The following is a 24,787-nucleotide window of genomic DNA, read 5'->3' as shown; positions in this document are numbered from 1 at the left end:
ATGGTGAAATCTGGGTAACAAAACTCATGAAAACTACATTAAAATGCCTCCCTCAAAACAAAAGACAAAATAACCAAATAATCAGCATTGCTCAGTGGAACTTTGCAGCTTATGGCTGCAAAGATTGGACCTAATTTCTCCTGGACTTTAAAAAACTGAGCTAACTGTGATCCATACTGAAAAATTTCCTATAGCAATAACAATGGTTTATTCACCTCTTGTGTTTGTAATGAACTACCAAGGCTTTCATTAGCACAGTCACTGATGTGTCATGCCCGATATTCCTGGCAGACTTGTTATTTTATGTAACACAATGTGCAGGGGAGGGGGGGGAAGAAAAAAAAGTTGGTCAACCTCCCAGTGATGCACTGGGCACAGGAAACTCAAAAGGACAATTGTTGCTAAATATATTTGCTTAGAAAAAAATAATAATTGGAATTTAACCCTCACTGTGGTGGCATTTTCTAGGGTTACTGGAGAAACCAACCATTTCACAAAACAACTGTGTTTAAATAACACGTATATGAGAATTTTTGTTTGGAGAAAGACATTAGATTTTCTCCCATTTTATGGTGAGAGATTCATACTCCCTTTCTCACAAAAATTACTTGCTCCAAAAGTGTGTTGAGATTTGTTTGATTACCATGCATTGCTACTCTACGAGGGACATTGGTTGGTGTATTAATGTTGCTGCAATTTGCCTGCTGCTAAGCAGCAGAGCGTGTGGTTTGTCTCTCCAGTGTGTATGCCTGGGGAGAAGAAATGCCTATTTTGGAAGACGCTTTCAGACGAAAGATGCTCCTGGTGAGAGTCAACTTTTCTGTACCATTGCTCTAGCACTACATGTGGTGTGTCTGGAGAGCAGGCAGGAGTAAAAACCTCATGGTCCATAATGCCACCTCCTTTGGAGAGACTCATGTCAACTTGGTGCTACGCATGAATCAGGGTGAAAGAAAAATTTGGTTCCCGATGCAGGCTGGTTTAGCAGCTGTCTGGGAAATTCCCTCGTGTCCCAGTTGGAAAGCAGTTGTATTTATTCTTTCATGTCCCAGAAGTGTCAAAAAAAGGATAATAGCAGTCCTTTAACTGACATATTTGGCAGCTGTACAGCTCTCATGGCCATAGGATTGAGATTTCCAGAGAAAGGTAAGTGCTGACTCTGGAGCTAGGCAGCCTAAATAGTTGTGTAAAGGGAGTCAATGGAGTGTAGATGTCTTTAATCGAGGACTGTGATCACATCCTGAAAATGCCCATGCTACGCATTCACTAAGAGGCAGACAAAGGACACCAGCTCAGTTGGAGCCATTTTCATGGTAGATACCTACAATTAGGAGAGACAAATGCCACCCACATGGCTTTGTTGTACTTGTGACGAAGAATTGTGCTGTATTAACACATTCATCACTCCATTGTATGTGTTTTTAGGAAGTGCAGCAAGGTCTTCTACACTCAGAGAAGAGAACAACTTGAAATTTGAAGTAAACTCTCCAAGGACATTTGTGAGTGATTATCTCTTCACATGCCTTTAATATCTCTTCAAGAAAAAACAGTTTTTAAATCATGACCTCTATCTATCTGGACTAAGTTGGTAATTGATGTATGTAGGTTTGCCTCTGCTGATACAGAATTTCATTCATTTACTTGTACAATAACAGATTTATTCACTGATAAACTTTTCTCTTTGGTTGTCTTACAGTAGCCTGAAGGGAAACAAAAAAAGAAAAAGGAAAATGAAGAGCAGAAACTGGGAAGTGCTCACATATCCATATGTAGTGAAAATTTAAAAAAAAAAAAAAGAAAAAAAAGAAAATCCATCAAAGAGAATTATGATAGCCAGGTGAACACAGAGGAAGGTACAGACTGGGGATTTTTCCTACAAAAAGGAAAAAATTGATCAGTCTTTAGACCTTGCTTTTATTTCACTAAATCATGAAATACCCAAATGAAAATTAATCATGTGCAATTTATGCCTTTGAAATTTGCTCATTACAGGGTGACACACCGCCTTGGCTCCCGGCACAGCAGGTGATTCATATGGTTGATAAATAACTGCTGATCCTCCCCGATGAATTTCTGAGAATTTAGGTTCAGCTTTACAAAGAGATTTAATTGTCTGGCTCTGTAAGAGGATATTGCAGGTTCTGAGTTTATGCACTGGGAACAAAGTCAGCCGAGTAGCAAAGGAGGGAATTTTCAGCAGTTGGCATATGGAGCAAGTGGGTGCTTGGATCAACTGATAACAAATGCTAATGAGGGGGATGTGTCTGAAATCTTCCATCTTTCCTGGATTTAGGAGTGTTAAGTCAGGGATTCAGTCTAAAACCCCTCCCAGTTCTTGGACACTTACTCATGCTGTCAGGTATCAGTTGTGCTCAGGCATCTCTTTTGCAGAGAAATTCCCAAGTGTCTTTACATTGACTCCACTGACACCTCGTACTTTTTACATTAGCAAAATGGGACAGGTTCTCCTTCTCACCAGAAAGTGAACTGAGCCCAGGAAGTAGCTCCTGACTATTGGTGTAAATCTGTTTAAGTCAGTGGCATTACTCTTCTAGGAAACCCAACCTCTGAACTCTATCTTTCTGTATGGACAGTCCGGAACAGAATACATAGCAAAACATTTTTATTCCTGACAGCAGTGCTGGATACCTTTCCATTTCTGAGATACTGGGTCAAGAATCCATGGATCACCTAGTTCTTCCCTGCTGCATGGCTTTCCTCTTCTCTGTGGTGGTGAGTCAGTGATGCCTCAGAGGGGTCAAAGTCTATGGGCAGAAAATAAAAATTGCTGTTGTTTCTGGAACTGAATAATATAGTTTTCCTAGCAATTGCTGCTTGCCTGCTAAAAGACTTGGCTGGCAGGGTCATGGGATAACTAATTCTTCTCAGGAGAAGAATAATTGTAGTTTGCTGAAGTTCCCCTGGTTCTTCCAGTCATTTGGCTGCTAGACTGACATACGTTCCTTCTGCCCTTCGACTTTGACTGTTCCTTCACCTAAGTGGAAAATTCCCGGAGAAGTCACGTTCGCCAAGACCAGATTTGCAGTCACTGACATTTGTTTCTTGTTCAAATAGTAGAGAGATCCTGAGCAATTTGACATGTGGGAGCACAGAACAAAGCCTACCACTTAACCAACAAGTACATTTGTTTTCTGACTGAAATGTTAAGCGAGGATTGAGCTACAACCCTTCAAAACCTGATTTGTTTCAGACAAAAAATGTGTTGGCCCTGGGATCTTGGCAATTAAATATCCAGTACTGTGAGCTTGATTTTTCACTCAACTGTCTCTAGTGTAACTAAATTAGAGAGTTGTTGAGAGTACAAGGGTTTAAATCATCTGTGAAGAATCACCCCTCAGCTCAAAAGCTACTTTCTCCCTCTTGTTCCCATCAGATACGTTCTTCATAGCCTTTCCTAAACACTTACATAAAGTTGGCAGTCATCTCTCTCTATTTCTAAATACATAATTCCAGAAAAAAAAGAGACCTCATCTTTGAGTGTGATTTGATACCTAAGCTAAAACCATGGCTAGAAGAGGCGTCTGCACAAAACCCAGCTCATCCAATATGCAGAATGCTGGATTTTTCTCTTTTTTGGTTCATGGTGGTTTATGGGGATGGGGCATACATCCTTCTGAGCACTTGGCCAAGTGCTGGGGTGTTTGCCATTAGCTGGAGTAAGGTGGGAGGAAGTTCTTTTTGTGGAAGAGTGGCATAATGAGTTGGGCACCAATTAGATCTGAATTGTGAAGGACATTTCTGAAGAGGTCCACCTGATGTATTGCTGCCCTACTCATGCCTTCTCTCTCTTCTCTCCTCATTACACTTATACTGTTGATTCAATTTGTCCACTCTGCCAATTCCCTCTACTTGTGCAGAATATTTGTTCTTTCCTTCTCAAGTAATTAATAACAACACAGCAGTGGTGATAGTGATTTTGTTCACATCAGACTGTAGATGGGTAAGAGTGGCTAACAGCTCCACATATTTCTTTAGTTATGTTTTTTTCTTGTTTATATGTAATGGTTTTTGTCTTTAGTATAATTCAGATGATTTTTTAATTTTTTTTTTTTTCTGTCTGCATGGTATTTTTATTGATTTGTACCTCTCTGGTGGCATCTAGTTCCAAAATATCAAATGAGAGTTGGGTAGTAGTTATAAAATACAAACAAAGAGTCTCAGGATGAAAATCTAAGTATATTATCTAACTCTCAAGGAGGGTGACCAATCTACTGCTCTCAAGACATATTGAATTTGTGTATTGTTCACATATGTCAAGGCAATTCCAATGGTCAGAGACACATTGAATTTGTGTATTGTTCACATATGCCAAGGCAATTCCAATGGTCAGACTAAAGGTCTTGCTTGCCCTGTACCCTGTCTCTGCCATGGGCCAGTCAGGAGGAGGAGGAGACTGTCAAAATCCGGGAAGCATTTTGCAATACTTCCCCAGCCTATGTTCCTGGGTTCTAGAAATTTTCCTTTGAGGGATTCCTTCTCACCTTATCAGTACCGGTACAGAGGTTGTTTGGTCATCCCGATCCTAATTGTAGGAAGAAGTGAGTAAAAAGGGAATTTCCTGTGGACACAGCTAAACATCTAGGCAGCTCCATCCCACAGGTGCCAATTTGGGACACATGGAAACTCTTGTAAACTATTCATAGAGCTCTGCTTTCCCTAATTCCCTGAGGTGTGTGATGTATGCCCTGTGTCTTGGGCATCTTCTTGGTAGGGCCAGAGAAGCTGGTCCCTTATGGTCTTCAAGTCCTGGAGACTGTTTGCAGTAAATAAGAAGTTTCACTGAAGAGATACAACTAACATCAACTCTTTCTTATATTAAAATTCCACCATGCACCATGTTTGGCTAAATTTTCTATTTGTCTGTCACATGGTTCTTCACTGAAGTCCCACTGTAATTAGAAGGATAGAACCAATAATTAATTTGTTCCCATTTCTTTGCTTTTTCCTTTTTTCACTGGTACAGTTCTGTTGTGTAAGTGTATTATAAAACAGAAGGAAATAGAATTGGTTATGTGGAAAATCAAGAACATCTGATGTCTAGAAAGAATAAGAGCTTGGGGGACAACAGGCTAGAGACATCTGGATTTTTATTTAAGCAGTCTTCAGCTTTGTATCCAAATCATCTTTTGAAAAGCTAATATATTTTAAAAGCCCTTCTTGATTGTCTAATGCTACCCAGGTGTGTATGTCATTTTATCTTCACAGTGACATATTGCCCAAGTGAAAAAATCTTGAATTAATTTCAGTACAATTTAGAAGTTGACACCAGTGCATTAAAGTAAGAAGAGGGAGAAAAAAAAAAAAAGAGGAGGCAGGGAAGGAGGCTGATTTTAAGTACCCGTCTTTCAAGACTTGTGCCTGGGGAGTTAGTTCCTGACTTGGGATCAGATTTTGTGCAGTTTGAAGTCAGAGCAAACCCCCTGATTTAAAGATGAAGGTACCACCAGCCGTTAAAGCAGGCAGAGATCTGATAACACAGGGGTTAATGTGAGGCGTGTATACAAAGTCCTGCTGTGATAAAACCAGAGGCAGTTAGACCTTTTGCTCTGAAAGACACTCTGGCACTGCCAGGAGATTCATTTTGTCTGCAAAATCAAGCATGTAATTTCCCTTCTCCCTCTCTCTCCCCTTCTGTCTCTGTCTCCGGCCAGTCCTGTGGCTCAGCGGCAGCCGCCAGTCTCCCTGGTGACAGCCAGGACCTTCAGCAGAGCAGCCTGAGATACACTGTCACCACAGGACGTGGGCGAGGAAGCCCCCAAATTGCTTTTTTTCCTGCCAGTTAGGAGGAGTGCAGGAGAGCAAGGGCTGGGAAAGCCTGAGACACCTCTGTGCTTGAAAGGAAAAAAGTGAAGAAATTAAGTAAATTTAAAAAAAAAACCACCCCCCCCACGCCAAAAAACCCAAACAACCCCAAATCACCCACCTCTCTGCATCTAAATGGCATCACTACAAAGTTTCCAGTTTACTTGTAAGGTTATGTCAGGTTTACACGATGGTGACAGAGATTAAAACAAATCCCTACCATTCACCAGTTAACACCAGCGTGCGTGAGCCTCTGTAAATACGTGTGTTTGTCCATACAGCCATCAGGCTTGGCATCAGAAACACATCCAAGTCTCCGCAGAGCCGGCAGAAGAGACAATTCTACCTGTTTTCCAATGAAACTGAGGTATTTAAGTCTCTAGAATGTGGTTTTAGTTGCCAGTTTTATTTACTGCTTTCGGATGTTATCTGCTGCCGGTTAAGCTGAGTGTGAATAACTCACCAGCCTGCACAGATAACTTTCCTTTTTGTTTCAGTCCAGCTCGAGAGAGAAATCCCACAAAAGTTTTCACTCCGATCCATGTGCTGAACGATGATACAGGAGTTAAAGAAGTGAGGGTAAAATTCCTGAGGCATTCACAAAGGCTTTTCCAAGGATTTTAAAAAAGCCTCTTCAAAACGGCAGCGGAGATCGAACGCTGTTAAGGGAGGGGAAAAAAAAAAGGAAGAAAAAACTTTGGCAAGCATACAGTATCTTACATCAATCTAGCAGTCAGCATCTATGTAGACGTTCTTTCCTCCTTTTGTGCAACACCCCTTCCCTCCTACAGACCACCCAAAGCCCTATAAATAATCCAAGGACTGTATTTTTTCTCCAGATTTCTCTACAGACCTCAAAGGAAAAATATCAGGCAAAGGAAGGGAGAGAGGGAGAAGGGAAAGTGAAGAGGGGAGAGAGAGAGAGAGAGAGAAAGAGAGGAAAGATGGCTAGTGAATTCAAAAAGAAAATATTCTGGAGGGCAGTGGTGGCTGAGTTCCTTGCAATGAGTCTGTTTATTTTTATCAGCATTGGCTCGGCTCTGGGTTTTAGCTTCCCAGTAGTGGGCAACAAAACATCAACGAGGTCTCAGGACAATGTGAAGGTTTCGCTGGCTTTTGGGTTATCCATTGCTACCATGGCACAAAGCGTGGGCCACATCAGCGGTGCACACCTGAACCCAGCTGTGACCCTGGGCCTCCTGCTGAGCTGCCAGATCAGCATCTTCAAGGCGCTCATGTACATCCTTGCCCAGTGCCTGGGGGCAGTGGTGGCCACAGCTATTCTGTCAGGAGTCACCTCCTCTCTCCCAAACAACCTCCTGGGGCTCAACGCGGTGAGTAGAAACTTTTAATTCCTCTTTCATTTTTTTTTTTTTTCCAAGTAGAAGTGCAACACCTGTAATCTACTAAAGATGCGTGTGTGTGTGTGGTGGTGGGGATGATGATGGTGGTGATGGCAACCTCAGGCAGCCAATTGCTTATTGTAGCAGGGGACCCAGTTCCGACCGATGCCAGGATGGATCTTTGCTATAGAGATGGTCCCCCCCCACTCCCATTTCAGAACTTTAGGACGTTATGGTTGGGATCAGTTTTGCTTATATTTGATTTTATGCATCCGAGGGGATGAAAGGTGCCTTTTGACACCAAATTAACATTGAAATCACTGGCAGCTGCATGACTGACTGAACCACCTTTTGTGGTTCAGAAGTTCTCAGGTGACATGTTGATTAATGTGCATGTAGCAAAGTTGGTTTTGTTTCTGTGAATGTGGTTCTTTTTCAATACCTAATTGATGGTTTGTGTAACCTGATGATGACTGCAATGAAAACCTATAGGACCAGGGAGTGAGATGTGTAGCAAGAGAAACCTTATCACCAAAGGTGTGAGCATCACCTGTTGCATTAAGCAGAGAGCTCAGATCCTGCACGATAGCATCCCAGCTGTAATTTCTGTGCATTTCTCCTTTTGCTGTGCAAAAATGGGAAACACCTTGAATTCTCAGGTGTAGACTGGAGAAGGATCTGAGGCAGCTACCTTTAACAGGGGTGCAGTTTCAGCCCTCTCCCAGCCAGGTGCTGACAGTTATTGACCATCATGCTGCATAAAAACTGCCTGGCCACAGTTCCTCCTCCTCAAAATGCTGTCATTTTACTCTTGTCATTGTACTAAAAGAGGAGAAAAAAAGATACACTTTTAAACTTGAAATCATCCCACTGTCAGAGGCAGTGCTACAGCCACAGCAGTACACAGAGTGTACTGCTATAAATGGAAATTGCCTTCTAGTCGCTTATTTCACCTGATTCTGTTAAGTATTTCACATCTTTTCTGTGGTCCCTTCCTTGTAGAATATTCCTGGCTGCAATTTGGAACTTGAGCTAATTTGCAATCTTACAGCCATCATTGTCCACAGGGGTATTTGGGACATAAACCCGCAAATACAGTATCTCTTCAGAAATCACTTAGGCAAAAAGGGAAGAAAGAATAAAAAATTTTAAATTAACAAATAAAATAGTACGGTTTTCATGCTGGGCATTACAGTTAATTCAGAAAATGAGGCAGTTTTTGAAAACATAATAAAATCTGATGTTAAGAAGGTGATTCCTGAACAGCTCAGTATTACTCAGTGTTACTCTGGGTTGGCTGCTTACCTCTCAGGAGCCTGGTGCCCACAGGTATTCCATCGTGCCACTGTTTTAGAAATTTTGATGGGTTAATCCAAAGCATTTTGGGGAAGAAGAGTGAATCATTTTATTAACTCCAGAAGGCTCTGGCTGGGTGTGTGATACGTGATCTTTTCCTCTGAAACCACTGGCAGAGGGAACAGCTCAACCGCATGGGACAGGGTATCCGCCCAAGTGGTTTCCTCGAGAGGTCCAACTGCCATTAAACATGGGAGGTCTGGTTTCAGTAGCACTCGCCTTTGGTCTCCCCCTTTTGCTTGCCACAAAATGCTGACAGCTGGCTCCTTCCTCTGTCCAAAAGCCCTGGGAGGGGGGAGTAGATGATAACCCCAAGCTCTTCTTGCTCCTCAGTCAGTAACTCTCCAAGCTACAAGATATAATTCAGACCTGCGCATAAAGATACATCAGAAGAGAAGAGTTTGGGGGGGTAGATGGAAAGATCAGGAAATATCAGTGCAATAGATGATTTTAGTAAGTTTAAGAGACTATTTAATGAATCTTAAAAACTGCATGTTAGCATTGAAACCTTCTCGTCTCTGTCCTGAGAAACACCTCTGGAATACAATCAAATATGTTGTTTTCAAGGCCATAAAATGCCCTGTAGGTAAAACCATATAGTGTGAGTCTCCATTGTACCAATATTACATATCTGGCAACAGTTTCTGTACACGAATTAATGGATAAAATAATTCTTAAAAGCCCCTGTCTCAGTGCTTGTCATTGTCAAATACTCAGAATTCTTATTTTTTATTTTCTTTCTCACATCCACTTATAAGTTTTCTGGCCAGGGAAGCAGTGGGGAGACCTCCCTGGGGATGAGGAGGGCAGCAGATGTTCTCCTTTCTTGCAAGAAAGAAGTAGAGAGGAAAGCAAATCCATTCATTTCCCACTGACAAGCTTGGACTGTCTGGGGAGGGGAGGATTGAGAGGGGAGCTCTGAGCCTGGTCTGAGCCCAGCGCAGGGGAAAATGGAAGAACTGCTGTCCTTGGGCAGAACCGATCACAATGGGGCATATCCTGAAACCACAACCCCCACACCAAGAGCACGCTGCCTCCTTCAACAAATAGACAATAAGGAGAAACCACAGAGATTTGCTTTTATGTCATGCTCTTCAACCTGAGGACAAGGAGGGGAGGGACAGAACTGGCATCTCTGCCAGTTGCTTTGTCTTCCTGCCCTTCCCGTGGAAAGCAAGGTGTAGATTCACTATTGAGAAAAAGAATAGAGAGAAAGGGAGTGCTGTTTGTTTGACAAGGTTGAGAAGAGGGCTTACATGTATATGACTGTTCTGACCCTGCCTTGCTCTTGGAGGGGTGTTTCTTACAGGAAAAACGTGGTGGGAACAGTTTAATAGAGTCAATGGCTATCCAGTGTCTCCAGTGGATATTGGGTGGGATTGTATGCCTCAACTTAGATTTATCCTGCCCAGATGTAGGTCCTGCATTGAGGTTCTGCCTATTTCCATAGGTTTCTCTCTAGTTCATAGAGAAAGAGAGACAAAGAGAGGTATGTCAGCCTTTAGATCCATTGAGTTGTCCTCCAGTGGCATCCAGCTCTTCTTGGGCATGATGTGGCTCCAGGCTTGGGAGCCTCTGTTAAGTATCCAAAATGAAATGGGATGAATCTGTGCCTTTCTCATTGTCCAAAGGGAAAAAGGGAAATCCAAGCAAATAAAGCACAAAAAACAGCCACGGAAGGTGCAAGGCTAAAGAGAAGGAAGGGAGAATGAAAAAGCAGAATGCTCCTTTAACATGTTCAATATTTGGGTCTGTTTTATACTAAGGCAAACAAAACAGTTGTCTATGAGGAATTTGATCCAAACTTTACTGAAGTCAATGGAAATATTTTTAGTTACTCTGGCTGGTTCCGAATAAGGCATTCTGGACAATATTCAGAGGGGTATTTAGATTACTGAATCCTTTTAAGACACTTAACTTCCCATATATTTTAGTAGTGGTGTGGGTAAAAAAGTAAAAACATCAAGAACTGGAAAAACTGAAAGAGGAGTATGCAGTGTGTTTGTTGTTCTAAAAATTTAAATATTTACTCTTACATCATCTTGTATTTTTTTTGGCAATTGGATTACTATGTTACAAATTTCCATTAGGTATAACTGTAAGAATAGAGAATACCTAATCCAAAATGCACTCATCTGCCAGCATAGCTGGCTATTGTCTAGTGAGGACAGATCTGGAGTTTGGATAATGGAAGAAACTATTCATCACGGGCAGTTAATGACCAACAAAGGGCTCAAGCAGGAAAGGCGGGTGATAGGAGACTTCTGTACTCTAAGGTAACACAATATTTGTGGTTCAGCAATGATTACCTCAAGTATTTTTATCAAGCTCTTAAAAACATGCAGAGAAAATGTCTTAAACTTAGCTTTTTTCTTTTTTTTTCTTTTTTTTTTTTTTTTCTTTTGGTGAAAATAATCAGTTTGTGAAAAATGCAGACACTGCTTTACAATTTCATGATTTCTATATTTTGGAGTACTGATTAGCGTGCCAGGAAATGTGCCCCCTAAGTCTCAGGGCTACAATTTGGAAACTATTTGAAAACTCTGCCTTGAAGTTTATGATGGAAGATATTATTTTAAAAGTTATAAGTGGATCAAAAATTGTAGGCAATGAAAACAAACCTGAAGGTAATGTTGCTCAGGCTAGATAAAGTGAAAAGAAAAACAACTAAGAATAACAAATAGAAGGACTTGGTTTTAAAAAACATTCAGTGGACTGATAAACGCTGTTTGTGCAACCGAAGAACTTTCTGGAAAAGCCAGAAGAGACCTGTCCTCAGTGGATTCAGAGGTCTGGGGCTTTTTCTTAAGACAAGTGAATAGTCATATAGATACCATTCATGGGTCATGGAAAGTCACTTGCTGCTGGAACAACCTTTGGGTTTCCAGTGCAATCAGCTGTGTCTCTGCCACAACCACTCAGCAGAGTGTCCCCAAAGGTGGAGCAGTTGTGGCAGAAGAATTGGTGCACATAAGGGTGCAATGCCCTTTGGTGATAAACACACAGCAACTAACTCCAGATCCTTTCTCAAAGACAGGAGCCCTTTGCTGTCCTTGATTTCTTCATACCAGAACAGTATCTGCTGTTTGGAGGAACCTTCCATGTTCACTAAAGTCACACTACAGAATGAGTTCCCTTTCCATAAGTTAGCCCATTGTCCAGCAGCAGCAGAGCAGCTTTGAACCCCTATACTAGAGGTGGCTTTTTTTCTCTGTTGTCTCTGTGTCCCCTAGCTCCAGCCTTATTCTGCTACTTGGGAAAGCTGAAGGCTGGTCAATCTCTTGTCTCCAGGAGACTGGATCATAGGATGGGGCATACGATGTGCTTCTGCAGTTGTATCATATTCTCTCTAAGACATAGTGCTGATTTCTGTCCCAACAAATTTCAAAGACACAGAGATCTCTAGTGCTAACATAAAATTGCCCCCACACTGAGAGTTCCCTTTCATAAAACTGAGACCTGCCACACTTTATAACAGTGTGTGTGTTTGTCAATAATGATATTTTTACCCTGGTATTCTTCACTGAATCTTTCGCACCCTTTAGAAAGTTGTCTCAGAGGGCATCACAGGCAGGAATCGCCAAACTCCCCACATTTGGTCCAAACCAGTGTACCAGTAGTGGCCCTCTGACCAAGGGGAGCAGGACTTGGATGGTTGGCCTTGATGACTCAGTGTTTACCTTGTGATTTCCCTCTCTTTCTGCCCGCGCCCTATGAGTCCGTTCTTCTCCAACCTCAAATTAAATAAAGTCGGGTTGAGTTGGAAGAACTTCCAAAATAAACTGAGAGCTTGACAGTGTGAGTGGACAACTGAATAAGTGATGCTGCTTTTCCTCTGAGTCAGTATGGAAAATTGCAGTTCCAGAGGTGCCGCTGGATGGACAAGACATGTGGCTGAGTTCCTGACCTCTACCGCTTATTAAAAATCCCTGGATGCCTTTTTCTCAGTGCAGATTATACACTGCGCCTTTCTCGGATTTCAACACACTGAGTTTCTCTCTCCTTGTCACTGCCCTCTGCCCTCCCTGTTTCTGATCCAATGTAGGCTTCTCCTGCCAACCCAGCCTGTGCTGGGACATCTGCATTCTTAAGCACTCCAGCTTCTACAAGGGACCAGAAGTCACTGCATTTTTAGACTGAGCAAAATGGTTCCCGTTTTTATTCCTTAACAATGAGTGCCACAACAATAGCTCATTATTCAATTTCAATTTTGCAGCAGCAGTCTTTTATGGCATGCCAGCATTGTATTGAATCACACCAGGCTGGGGAGGTGGAACACAGGAAAAGCACCTGTTCAAAACTGGCCATATTCTTGGCTGCTTTCTAGGGTGTTCACACAGTGACAGCAGAAACATCTGGGCTGAGATGTAAACCTGATAGTTATCACCATCCTCCAGAACATTTGGGGATAACAGGGCTTAGAGCTCTAATCCTTATCTCAGGTCTCAGAAGTTATTTATTTCTCATTTCCAGTTCTACGAAGATTTGCTTAGTGCTTCTATAATACTATAGCCCTATCCTGAGCTTTTGGCAGCGAGCATGCAGGGATGCAGCAGTGTGGTGATTTCTGGCATAAAAGAAGGCCCTCAGTGATCATCCACCTGCATGTCAGCCTTTTGGTGACTTTCTGGTTCACTACAACATTGATTCAAGTGGGTTTTATACCATGAACTGCGCTCACATGCAGAAGATCCAAGGATGACCGGTACATTGCCTAAAAAATGTTCTGCAAGCCTTAGATTAAAGGTTCTCTTTGAATAGAAATGATAGAAAGCGATGAAAGGAGTGCACAGCCAGCCATAAAATAATGAGTTGCAATAAACCTAAAAACATTATTAATTTGGTAGATTGGCTAATATTCTAGTTCAAATGCGGTTGTGCTGGGATTTTTTGGAGAACAATTTTTTTTCTGTGTTTAACCAGCTGTCAAACCAAGTAGAATTAAGTATGAAATATAGGGAAATTCATTTTGCCACCACCCTTCCTGACTGGTGAATAAAGTTAAGATTGCTTTTCTTTCCTTAGTACTCTATGTATTATACCATATGTATTTGGATATTTTGTGCATGTATACACACTGCTCACACACCAGAGACAGATTAATAGAAAGATTCTTCAGGGTAGGTAAAGCCATTTTTCATTTCTTAATTCATATTAACTAGAAATAAAGCAAAAAAAATAAATCGATTAGTGGATGTTAATTCTGAATTGACATGGTAAGAGCCACAGCCTGAGAACAAATGGAAATTTCTGCAGCAAACATGAGAATGAATATTATAGATCTCTTCTAGTTAAATTGATGCAATGGTTAAAACAACATATAAGTCATTGTAGCTGGGCTTGTGTACTTCAGCAGATAATTTCAACCTCCAGGTGACCTGAGAACATAATTTCTTTAATCAGGGAATCTTAATACACGTAACTATCTGGACTGTATATAGATACCTTTAAGAGAAGCATTTTTAAAGCAGGGATACTAAACCACATCACAAATACAAAAGGAAGAAAAAATAACCCTTGAAAAATTTCCTGTTTGTCTCAAGAGGAAATTGCCTGTTTTCTTTAGAGCTGCAGTACATTTTTTCTTATTTGTCCATTCTCTAGCTTAATTGAGAGAATTCAATAACAGAGGGATTTTTACCTGGTATCACAATTGAAAACATCAAAGAAATCTTCATTCTTAGAAAAATCTCCATTCCGGAGTTAAGAAAGCCAGTCCAAACTATTGTGCCTGTGCTCAACTTCATAGACAGCAAACTATCTGTATGTTATGTGTCTGCGTTTCTCAGTTTCTATATTTCCTTGGTTTTAAACTTTTTTCTCTTGATTACAAACATGCGGGGGCAGAGGCACCCTTTTCATTGTGGACTGATGTGATACCTGGCACACTGAGACATCATGATCTGTGGCTGTGCTCCTCAGTACCTCCAGATTAGTATTAATAACAATGTCATGGAGCAAGTGAATGCCTCTTGGAAGTTTTTCTGGCCTGGCTGGGAGCAGCATGTGGCCATGTGTATTTATTAATGTGCAACTTAATGGGAAAGTACTGCTCTTTCTGGCATCCAGAGGCAAAGCTAGTGCTGGTGTTTAACTGCTGCAACTCTGCTGAAGTCAATGAGATCTCAGGCTAAAGCACAACATGAACCTGTTAAATCAAATATACAGGGCCTGACAGGCATCCTGGAGGAAACTCTATAAACAGCAGGAGGGAAAAAATGTGCCTTGAAATCTCTGCAAGGGGTTCCTCCTCTGGCATTTGTGCGCCAGATTCCAGGAGCAAAGGAATCTTCTGTGTACTTTCCTGGTAGACCCTTGTGCATCCGCTCTCCAGGAACCACTGAGGGGTACCACAGAAAGTCAGACTTTTCCAGGCTCTTGACACAAATCCTGTGCCAAGTGAAATGAATGAATGCTTTCAAAGCAGAACTGTGGCACGTTTCCTTACACATATGCACACAACGTCTCCTGAAGGTAATGACAACTGTATTTGGGCTGAGGAGAGAATAAAGTCAGGTTTGCTCTGCTTTGGTAAGACTTCTTCATGAATAAGGTAGAGAAATGAAGGAGCTGGAAAAGTTCCCCAAATTCCTGAAATCCATTGCATGTGTTCAAAGGTGTTTTTTAGCTCCACAGAAACACCAAATCTTCAATGCTGTGCGCAAGACTGAAAGTATGAACTGCGTCAGACTTGGAAAGTTTGAAAACTTCACAAGTTTGCTGAAGTGTTTGTCTAGAGGTATAAAACAAATATCAGTTTGGTGCAATTGCCAACAACCATACTGTGAGGTTTCTGCAAATCCACCTAGTTATTCCAGTAACAACATAGAAAGGAAGATTTTATTAGGCTCTTTTGAGCTCTTTCAGATATGCCCAAAGTTCCCCATTGAAAGACCTTCTCCTTTTGGGCTGACAATACAGGAGATAACAAATAGTTCCCTGGAATAAATGAGTGCTTCAATCTTGGGTTTTGCTGGGTAAAGAAAATAAAAGAAAAGAAAAAAACAACACACCATTCCTCTTCCTCTGAATAGAAGTTGTTTATTTCTCAGCAGCAACATGTAAAAAAAAAAACATTTTCCCAAAGCAACTTTCCCAGAGGCACATCAAAAAATAAAAGTGTAAATGAGATAAATGATCTATCTCTAACTAGCTGTGCTAAATGGAAATCCTATAGAAGAATTGACTTTTACTGTCTGTCGCTGGCCTCACATGTAAACTTTATGTGCTCTGGTTTAATATAAACGAACCCATCACTCTTCTCTTTATGGCATGCCAGGCTGCTGCAACACAAAGCCCTGGCTAGTTTCTCATCAGCCTGAAGATAGGGTGGGAGGAGGGAGGTTACTCTTGTTCCTGGAGGGTGTCTGCTGTCCAAAGAATGGAAAATATGATTTGTGCTTTGGGAATTGAATGAGTCCCCTTTAGAGCTCTTAAGGCTGTATTTATAGGAAGCATAATCTAGCAAAGGACAATATGTTTTGTCCCTAGGTTCTGCTGAATGCTTCTATTGTTGATCTAGGATACAATCCAAAGCTAATTCTTTGCCTCATAAGAAGCTTCTTCTGAGTGCTCCTGTCATAAAATTTTAAGTGAAACTCTTTAGATCTTTGCTTGACTCTGCTTACTAAAGAAATGAGACTTTTGTACTCTCTGAACCTGGAACACTGAAATAATGGGTACAGAAACATCCATTTCAGAGTGATACTGTTAAAGGTACAGAAACATCCATTTCAGAGTGATACTAGCAGGCTACTAGTAAGGAGAGAAGAGAATAACTGGAGTTAAATAGCTGGGGATAAAGTCTCTGAATACATCTTGTCTGTGAGTTAAAGGAAGTTTTATAGCTCTGGAGATCTGGGACAGACTTCCAGCAGAAGAAAGGTATGTTATCAAGATGGAAGTTATTTTTATGACAGAGCTGGAGCTGAAAGAATGAAATAAGTCAGACAAAATGGGATGCCAGATAGTGGAAGATGGTTTTGAGGGAATTAGGGAGATTAATTTCTGAGATTACATTTGAAGTACATTGCATTAAAGAAATTTGCCCAGCTAAACACTGAAATGATAGTTAGTTGGTATAAAGCAGCATAATTAATATTTCCAGTGTAGGGATGAAGAAGAGTGCATGAACCATTCAAACTAATGTGAAGAGTTTTCCATATTAAGAAAAATTAGGAAAGTGAAAGAAGGGGAAGTTTAAGATACAGGAAGAAAATACAGAAAGACAGTGAGAAGTTGCTTGAATAGAATGCTAAAAGTCTTCTTTCAAGAAAAAAGTCTGCCACAACAGAGATAAGCTAATAATTTGGAATGCTGAAAACAGCAGCCCCAGTGCAAGTTGTTAGCTGTTTATTTAAATTCAACAGACAAGGAAAGAGGACTGTCTGATATAAAGATATTATTTATTGCAGCTCAGCTCCTTAAAATGCTAGATTTTGTGCAGACAGGAGAACATAGTTCTTCTCCTGACATAAATATTAAAAATACTTTAATAAAATGAAATACGTTTATAGTCAGTCCACAACATGCTTTTTATTATATACCAGCTGTGCTATTGCTGTAGTTATGCAAAAGCTGCTTTACCTATGGGATGGCTGGGATATGCAAAGGAGAGAAGTCTCAGGCATCAGTGATGTTATATGTCACTAAATTGCTGTGGCTTAACATTTCTCTGTCTAAAAACGCATCAGCCATCATGGCTTTGCAGTGAAGTGTTTCATAAGAATGGAGAAAATTGACATTCCCTTACTGAAAAACAGACTTCTACATTTCCAGAGGCCTGTCAATTTTCAGGAACAATGAGAAACTAATCCCTGTTATATGAAAGTAGGCTGAACTCTAGAAGATACAATCCACAGCTAAGGGTTTGCTGGATGAGATGGAGCATAACACCACGTGATAAAAACACCTTGCATAACAAACTGTCTTATCCGAGTAACGGGAAACAGGTTTGAACTTGGTATACTTTTACTCTTAATGAGAAAAATATGAAGCCACTAGAGAAGTACACAGTTGGGTTTACCTTGGGCCAGTTTAATTTCCTGCCCCCATTTCTATTCTGAAGGCAGACAACTAATAAATATCCTACTCTAAAAAAAAAAAAAAAAAGGAAAACAAAAGGAAAGAAAACATACCATTAATTTGCCCACATTATTGCTTGAAGCTGTGGAAATCAGTCAGCTAAACATGTAAACATGGACGTTAAGGGAAAAAGCTACCTTTCCTGTAGTTCCCATCTTCCGCCTGATGTTGTGGAGAAGTGGAAGCAATATGACTGCTACCAATTACCTGGGACCTAAAAAGCAGGTGTTTATCTCAACAAGTTACTCTCACGGTCATGGCTAGATAATGATTTTCTATTAATTTTGCCCTTGGGTTTAATGGTCCTCATTTGATTATGTTATATGTCTCTTGGTTCACCCACCAATATGGATTATATATATGGATTATATCTATTGTATCTTCCCAACACAGGGAAGAAAGTCATTGCAATGTGAGTACAGGCCACTGGAAAAGGACCCCTTCACCCCAGCACTCCATTAGAGGTGGCTTATACTTCTAGACATTATTCTATCCATTTAAGAACCAGAGATATGGTCACCTTATATTCTGGATATTCTCAGTACCAGAATGTTAGATATTAAGCCCAGTGGTTGATTTTTGCCTTTGTGTAGATTAACAGCCTCAGGTAGTGAGGTCTCTGAAAAGTATAGTACTACTTGCTGCTAGAATTGGATTAAGCTTTAGACAGTACTCACCTTACCAGAGGCTCAAGTTTCTAGAGTCAAGTTCTCTGCAAAAATTCAAGCTTTCCTTAAAATCCTGAATAAAGTCTAGAAAATGCAATGAAAGTGTAACCCACTCATGTTGGTTATGCCATCCTGGTTCTGTTAAGAGCTCAAAACAGCCGATTCAAAAGGTGCAAAAGATTTTATTTTGCATTGGTAGCTGGGTGACTCCTGCAAATCAACTCTAACCAAGGATTATACAAACATAAACACACACATATATTTTATAGAATATATCAATTTGGAAGGGACCCATGAGGAGATGTATATACATATATAAATATATATGCACATTTTAACACGATACTAAGAAATTCCTACTACCCATGTTATGCTTTGGCTGGATGTGGTTAGGGTCATGAAGACTCATGTGGAGATGTATATACATATATAAATATATATGTACATTTTAACATGATACTAAGAAATGCGCTTTCCTACTACCCGTGTTATGCTTTGGCTGGATGTGGTTAAGGTCATGAAGACTCATGGTGTTCCACATGTTGCTGTTTTCTGGAGGGTCCAGGCCGCTGCTGTAGTCACACTATAGCTCTGTCAAGTAGGCAAATAACAAACATCTGTGATACTACACTTATATACTGCAGATCCACAGACCACAGCAAAGGAGAACATCCAAGATTTGCCTCTGTTTGCCTCATTTTGGAACATGGCCCGGAGTCCTTGCTCTCACAGTGGAATGGCCCTGGCAGGCTGCATAAAATTACTTGCTAGAGGAAAGCAAAAGGTTTCCTATGATGCTGGCTGAAGACTTGGTCATTTTTTTTCAGTACGAAATTGATAATTATGTTGCTTTGTTACAGAGAAGAAACAAGAAAAATGAATAGCAAAGGTGGAAAGCGAAAGAGTTCAGCTAGACATCTTTAAGTTTTAAGGATATTGAAGCATTACTTTGGGAGAAATGAGGGCATAAAACCCCAAAAACATATTTAAAGCATGATTTTTCTGTATTTTCTTTGTTCTGGACAGGTCACAATAGCATTTAATTATGTTGTCATTTATGACCTGGCAATTTTTAATGCAGAGGCTATGAAAGATGGGATAACCTACTACTGATAGCACTATTCTTGAGCACAAATTCTGCAGAGTTTACTTCCTACTCTGAGTTACTCACATTCTCGGTTTCTCTGGCCTGTGTCCAAGCTCATGTTTCATCCTACCCATGCAGTGTAGTTACTTCTGCTTAAAATCAAGTTACGCAGCTCATCTTAACTAAGATACCACTGAATAAAGCAGTTAGAAGCAGAAGTCAAAACTTGTTATAACATTGAATGGTTAAGATCCACAGTTTCTTGTTAAGCACAAGTTTCTAAGAGTTCTCCTGAAATATGACATTTCTATTGTATAAAGTTCATTTATGCAAATTACCATGGTTTTGCGATGTTCTACAGTATTTAGATTAATAAGAAACTCTGCTGATTTCACAATTAGTAATATAGTTAGAATATCTATATCTGCCAGTGTGAGTTTTTCTAGAGAACCTGGTTTACTTCACTATGAAACTGAAATACTTCCCCCATGAGCCCTTAGAGATTTCTGAATTGTGGAAGGTTTTTCTGACTACCAAAGAAATTGGGGGGGATTCAGTTCAAGTCTAAGACACCTAAATTAGTCTATACATGAGTTAGGTATGTAAGCTCTTGTTGTAGTCAAACAAGATCTAGTCAACATGAAATAAAAGTGAGAGATGTTTAGTTGACTCTCAAATGATCACCTATTTTGCGTTTTCCTATTGAGAAACCAGATCCTGTGAAACTTTGTCATATTGGTTGAAGTCAGGTGGGAATATCAAGTGACATTTTCCTTCTTGTTTCCATGCAGCTTTCAGAGGGAATCAATGCAGGACAAGGACTAGGTATCGAAATCATTGCTACCTTCCAGCTGGTGTTGTGTGTTCTTGCCACCACAGACCGGAGAAGGAATGATGTCTCAGGATCAGCACCTTTGGCCATTGGTCTCTCTGTTGCCTTGGGACATCTTCTTGCTGTAAGTTTTACCTCTCACGCTTGATATCTACAATGTCTCACTTTAGGATGGGCCAGTGAAAGCAGGAAGACGATGGGCAGATGACAGGTTTATTTCTTTTTCTTCAGCATGCATGGTCCTTCTTTCCTGGGCCATGTGGTTGTGTCATAAGTGATGAGGTTGCACATCTGGGAGGAGCTGCTGCAGTAGGACCTATTTCCCTATTGGGACAGGAGAGGCACCTGGTAAACAGTCTTTCCCTCTGTGAGTGGGATGAATGAAGCTGCTGTGAGCAACAGAACCATTCCACAGGCAGCCTCTTGTAATGAAGATGCCACATGTGCATCAATGCCTCACCACTGCTTCTCTTTCCACCTCCTAGATTGATTACACCGGTTGTGGAATTAACCCAGCCAGATCTTTTGGCTCAGCGCTGATTGCCAACAACTTTGAAAATCACTGGGTAAGTTGAATAAATTTGTTTCACTTACAAGAGGCTCTGCATATACACAATCTACAAGATCAGAAACATTTAAGCACGTATCATTAGCACCAAGTCAGCAACTTGCCATTTCTACTCCATTTTACAAAGAATAATCTCCTTTTTCTCCTGACCAGCCTCAGGAGATCACAAAGTCCTCACTCTCAGTCTGTATGTTCGAAGTAATACAGAAGATTTGCTTTGGTTATTTCCATTTATGTTTATTTATTTCAAATATTTTAAAAGTCATCTGCAGAGAATCTGGTATCAAGTATAATGAGTTTTTAAAGTTTTACTGCTTAATCTGGTAGAACCAAATTTAGGAATATAAGAAAAGAGATTTCAGACTCAAGAACTCTTCGGTCATGCAAATCCCTCAATATCACATGTTACTTCTAATAAAATAAACCTGTCTACTAATATATTTTTATTATGTCTTCCTCCAAACTTTACTTAAGTGAATAGACCAGTACAATTACAGCAATACCACTAGCTAAACAGCAGCTGGTAGCAAATTAAGCCCCTAATTAGCTCTTCATTAAGTATTACTTTCTAATTCACCTATCACCGAAAGGCAGTGGGAGAATGGAATCTGATGCCGTTATGGCTTTTAGAAATTGTGCCCCCCTGCCCAATTTATGTGACAGAGTGACAGAGATGTTTTACCTATAGATATCTAATTTCAAATATCAGAACTTGACTACACACTCTAGGTCTATTGCCAGTTTATGGTGAGAAAATCCTGGTTTCTTAACATGCAGCTAACTAAATATTGAGGTCATAAACTATAATTTTAATGTTTCCACTGTAAATTTTGTGGTGAAAAATCCTCAGAGACTTTCAGAACAGCTTCAAAAGCAGTAATACCTGATGTATTAACTGGGCTTGGAACTGTGTTTCAGATCTTCTGGGTTGGCCCAATCATTGGAGGAGCAAGTGCTGCTGTGATTTATGACTTCATCCTGGCTCCCAGAAGCAGCGACCTGACTGACCGCATGAAGGTGTGGACCAGCGGTCAAGTAGAAGAGTATGATCTGGAAGGAGATGATATGAACTCCCGAGTTGAAATGAAGCCAAAATAAAGAAGGACAAGGGGAAAAAAAAACAAAACACATTGGTTTCCGAAGATTTTATCAGTGTTATAGACTCTTTGTAAACCAGCAGGCAGTACTTTGTTTTCTAATTCAACACGGTTTTCCATTTTTACTCCCAATCTTAATAGCATTTTTATATCTGGGGTTTTTCAATTACAAAGCCTCCAAGCCAAGAAGTCATTAGACACTTTTGTATGAGCTAAATAAATTGGGCTGAAATTTAACCCCTCCCTCGCCACCACCAATTTTTATGGTGTGTTTAGCGTGGGTGGTTCTCCCAGAACATCACTCAGTAATGATAAGCAGTTCAAATGACCAGTCTGTTTGCTGAAAGAATAGATATCGGAGACAGAGAACCGTCTGTACCAGTAATGGGGGCCTTACACCGGAAAAAGTACTTATAGAAATATGCAAGGCTGGTATTTAATCCCAACAGTACATGTGAAAAACTATCTCAAAACATTGCCCAAAAGCATCTTTTTGGAAGGAAAGGCCACTGAAAATTACTTGTTATGTAGAATTAACCATAATTTTCTAAATTATTGATAATCTCTGAGCAAGTGGGCCAGAAAAGTGAAACAGGCTAAGAATCTCCAAAGTTCCAGAGTCTATTTAGATTTTCTAGTGTTTCATTCTCCCTGAACCTGCATCCAGCTCATTGTGAGGAGAGAGAATATGAGACAAAAAGTGTATAGATATATTAATTCCTGGGAAGTAACAATTAGAAGTCAAATTGAAGAGTGGTAATAACAATGGCAACAAGAACAACATGGTGCCAATATGTAAACAGGATCTGATTTTTCCTGACTACTCTGCTTTTGTTCATCTTATGTAATTTAACTGTGTGTTTTAAAGTAAACCAGCAAAAAAAAAGGCCCTTTTCTTCCTGACCCCATTCTAATAGCCAGTGCTGTGACATTCAGGGACAATGAAGAGATACACACACAGTATATTTTCGAATGAGGAAGAAATACATACCTGTGTGTAAGTCCATTTTGGGGGTCGTTGCTTTGTTTTTATATATATATATATATATAAATGTTTATATATATGTTTTATACAGAAAGCCTAGTATACTGTTTTGTAAGAAAATAAAAGCATAAGAGAAGTGGAAAGAATTGCAGCAGTGCTTAGCAAAATAAATGACACTGGAAACGTAAAGAAAACTAACAACTCTAAACAATGTGGAAGACTATTTTCTGTTTTCATTTTTGTGTGTGCTACTTATGATTTCCTGAGTAACCCAAAGCATTAGCTGGTCTTACCTACTAACTATAGAATATATTTAAAGCAGACACATGCTGATATACTTGTTCTGCACTAAACAGTTTTACATAAGAAATGAGGCCCAGAGGAACCTACATAAAAAGCTGCACAATTTACCGTTCAGACAAATGCCTTAGAGGTAATATAATGGATGTCTCCTGTTACAGAGACAGTTTGGACATGGGCACTGAGAGAGGGTTGACATGGGAACCCATACAGATTGGATCATTTCAAGTTGAGCAGATGTACAATGAAAAAAAAAATAAAATTAAATCACAAGCAAACTAAAACAGAACACATTTTATCTTTCTTGTCTACATTTGATGTGCTATCCCATGTATTGTCTATGTACATACAGCATGATTGGATTTTGGGATGGTTTAAAAATAAACAAAAACAGTTGTGTAAACACATGAAATGTTCATGATTCTTGATTTTTAATTTGTCTTGCAACACAATGCAATTTCATTTTCTACACCATCCTTCAGGTGCCATACTGTAAGACTAAGAAAACTTCTGCTTTTCCACTCTTGACAGATTTGATTTCAGTCTTTGGGGAAAGGAAGCTTCTGTCTTTGTATGACATGCAAAGCAGGCCCTCACCTGGAAGTAAACCCTATCCAAATTATACTTACAAATAAAACAGAATACCAGGACCTTGTGCCCACTTTCTAGAATCTTTTTTCAACTTTATTTGCTGGTATCCTAGTGCATGCATTGACCCAAAATTAGCCCTGTTTTTTTTTTGTCTTGTAGAATGTATGAGCAGTTGCAGAAGTCACCCACAGTAAATAGTTTGTTCTGACAAGCTTGAAGTAACTTAACACATACAGTGATGGAGGAATTGTGAGATTCATAATTTGTTCCTTAGTCTACACCCTGAAAAGAGCAATATCTTGACCTATTTTCTATGTTCTAAAGTCCAAAACTTTGAAGACAAGCAATCCTTTTCCATTTAGTGTGTAACAGTCATACTCAGTGCTCTAACTGTGATCACCACAGTAAGAAAAAAAAGAGGTGAAAGATGTACAATAGCTGTTTCACTAGTAAGGAAGCAAAAATCCAGGTCAAAGTAAATGAAGTGTGATTTGTCAGTGTATTTATCCGCAATGATAATGCGTAAACAATTTACAGTAAAGCTCTTGGAAATTAAGTGAAAACATATTTTAACAGAATTCCAGGATTAACCCCTCTCATTTTAGTAAAGAAGGAAAAGCTTAATAGTGCATTTTAAGTGCTTTTCTAGTACTTAGATCCTGAACTAAACCCAGCAGTTTCTGAACAATGCAAGGCCAGAGCTACTAATGGTCTCCCCACTCCTGGCACAAAAGGTTTTGCTTTGTGCTAGACAAGCACACTTAGAAGATATCAGCATCTCATTAAAATATTTGGAAGATACTCAGCAAAGGAATTAAAAGCATGAAGCAGCAAGTAGAGAAACCCACTAACAAATGTCAAGTGGGCAAATGTACTTACATGCAGTTGCCCAGAAACTCAAAAAAATCTCCCTGACATCAAGAGGAAGCCTGGAACACAGTTGTTTAAAATAGCTCCCACAATATATCCATGAATGGTTCCTGACCTGTGGATAAATAGACCATGCAGGTGCCCTGGTGATTCCCAGGGACAAACCTCTGTATTTATCACACA

General features: G+C 40.0%; 1 protein-coding gene across 1 annotated transcript; it reads left to right on the top strand.

Annotated features, from left to right (window-relative positions):
* The first annotated feature begins 6,666 nt into the window (after positions 1-6,666).
* On the top strand, positions 6,667-23,555 carry AQP1 (aquaporin 1 (Colton blood group)). The gene is made up of 4 exons (XM_014945123.1): positions 6,667-7,157; positions 20,153-20,317; positions 20,679-20,759; positions 21,680-23,555. The coding sequence occupies exons 1-4, from the start codon at positions 6,768-6,770 to the stop codon at positions 21,857-21,859; spliced, it is 816 nt and encodes a 271-aa protein (XP_014800609.1). The 5' UTR covers positions 6,667-6,767; the 3' UTR covers positions 21,860-23,555.
* Positions 23,556-24,787: the final 1,232 nt, after the last annotated feature.

The sequence above is a fragment of the Calidris pugnax genome, unplaced genomic scaffold (genome assembly GCF_001431845.1).
Source record: "Calidris pugnax isolate Ruff unplaced genomic scaffold, ASM143184v1 scaffold54, whole genome shotgun sequence".
Classification (NCBI taxonomy): domain Eukaryota; kingdom Metazoa; phylum Chordata; class Aves; order Charadriiformes; family Scolopacidae; genus Calidris; species Calidris pugnax.
The sequence above is the reverse complement of the archived record's forward strand: the minus strand, read 5'-3'. Positions and strand labels throughout refer to the sequence as shown.

Excerpts from the sequence above, each read along its gene's own strand:
- AQP1 (XM_014945123.1), top strand. The coding sequence starts at position 6,768 with ATGGCTAGTGAATTCAAAAAGAAAATATTCTGGAGGGCAGTGGTGGCT. Across the intron at positions 7,158-20,152 it reads ACCTCCTGGGGCTCAACGCG|CTTTCAGAGGGAATCAATGC; the intron begins GTGAGTAGAAAC and ends GTTTCCATGCAG. Across the intron at positions 20,760-21,679 it reads ACAACTTTGAAAATCACTGG|ATCTTCTGGGTTGGCCCAAT; the intron begins GTAAGTTGAATA and ends ACTGTGTTTCAG.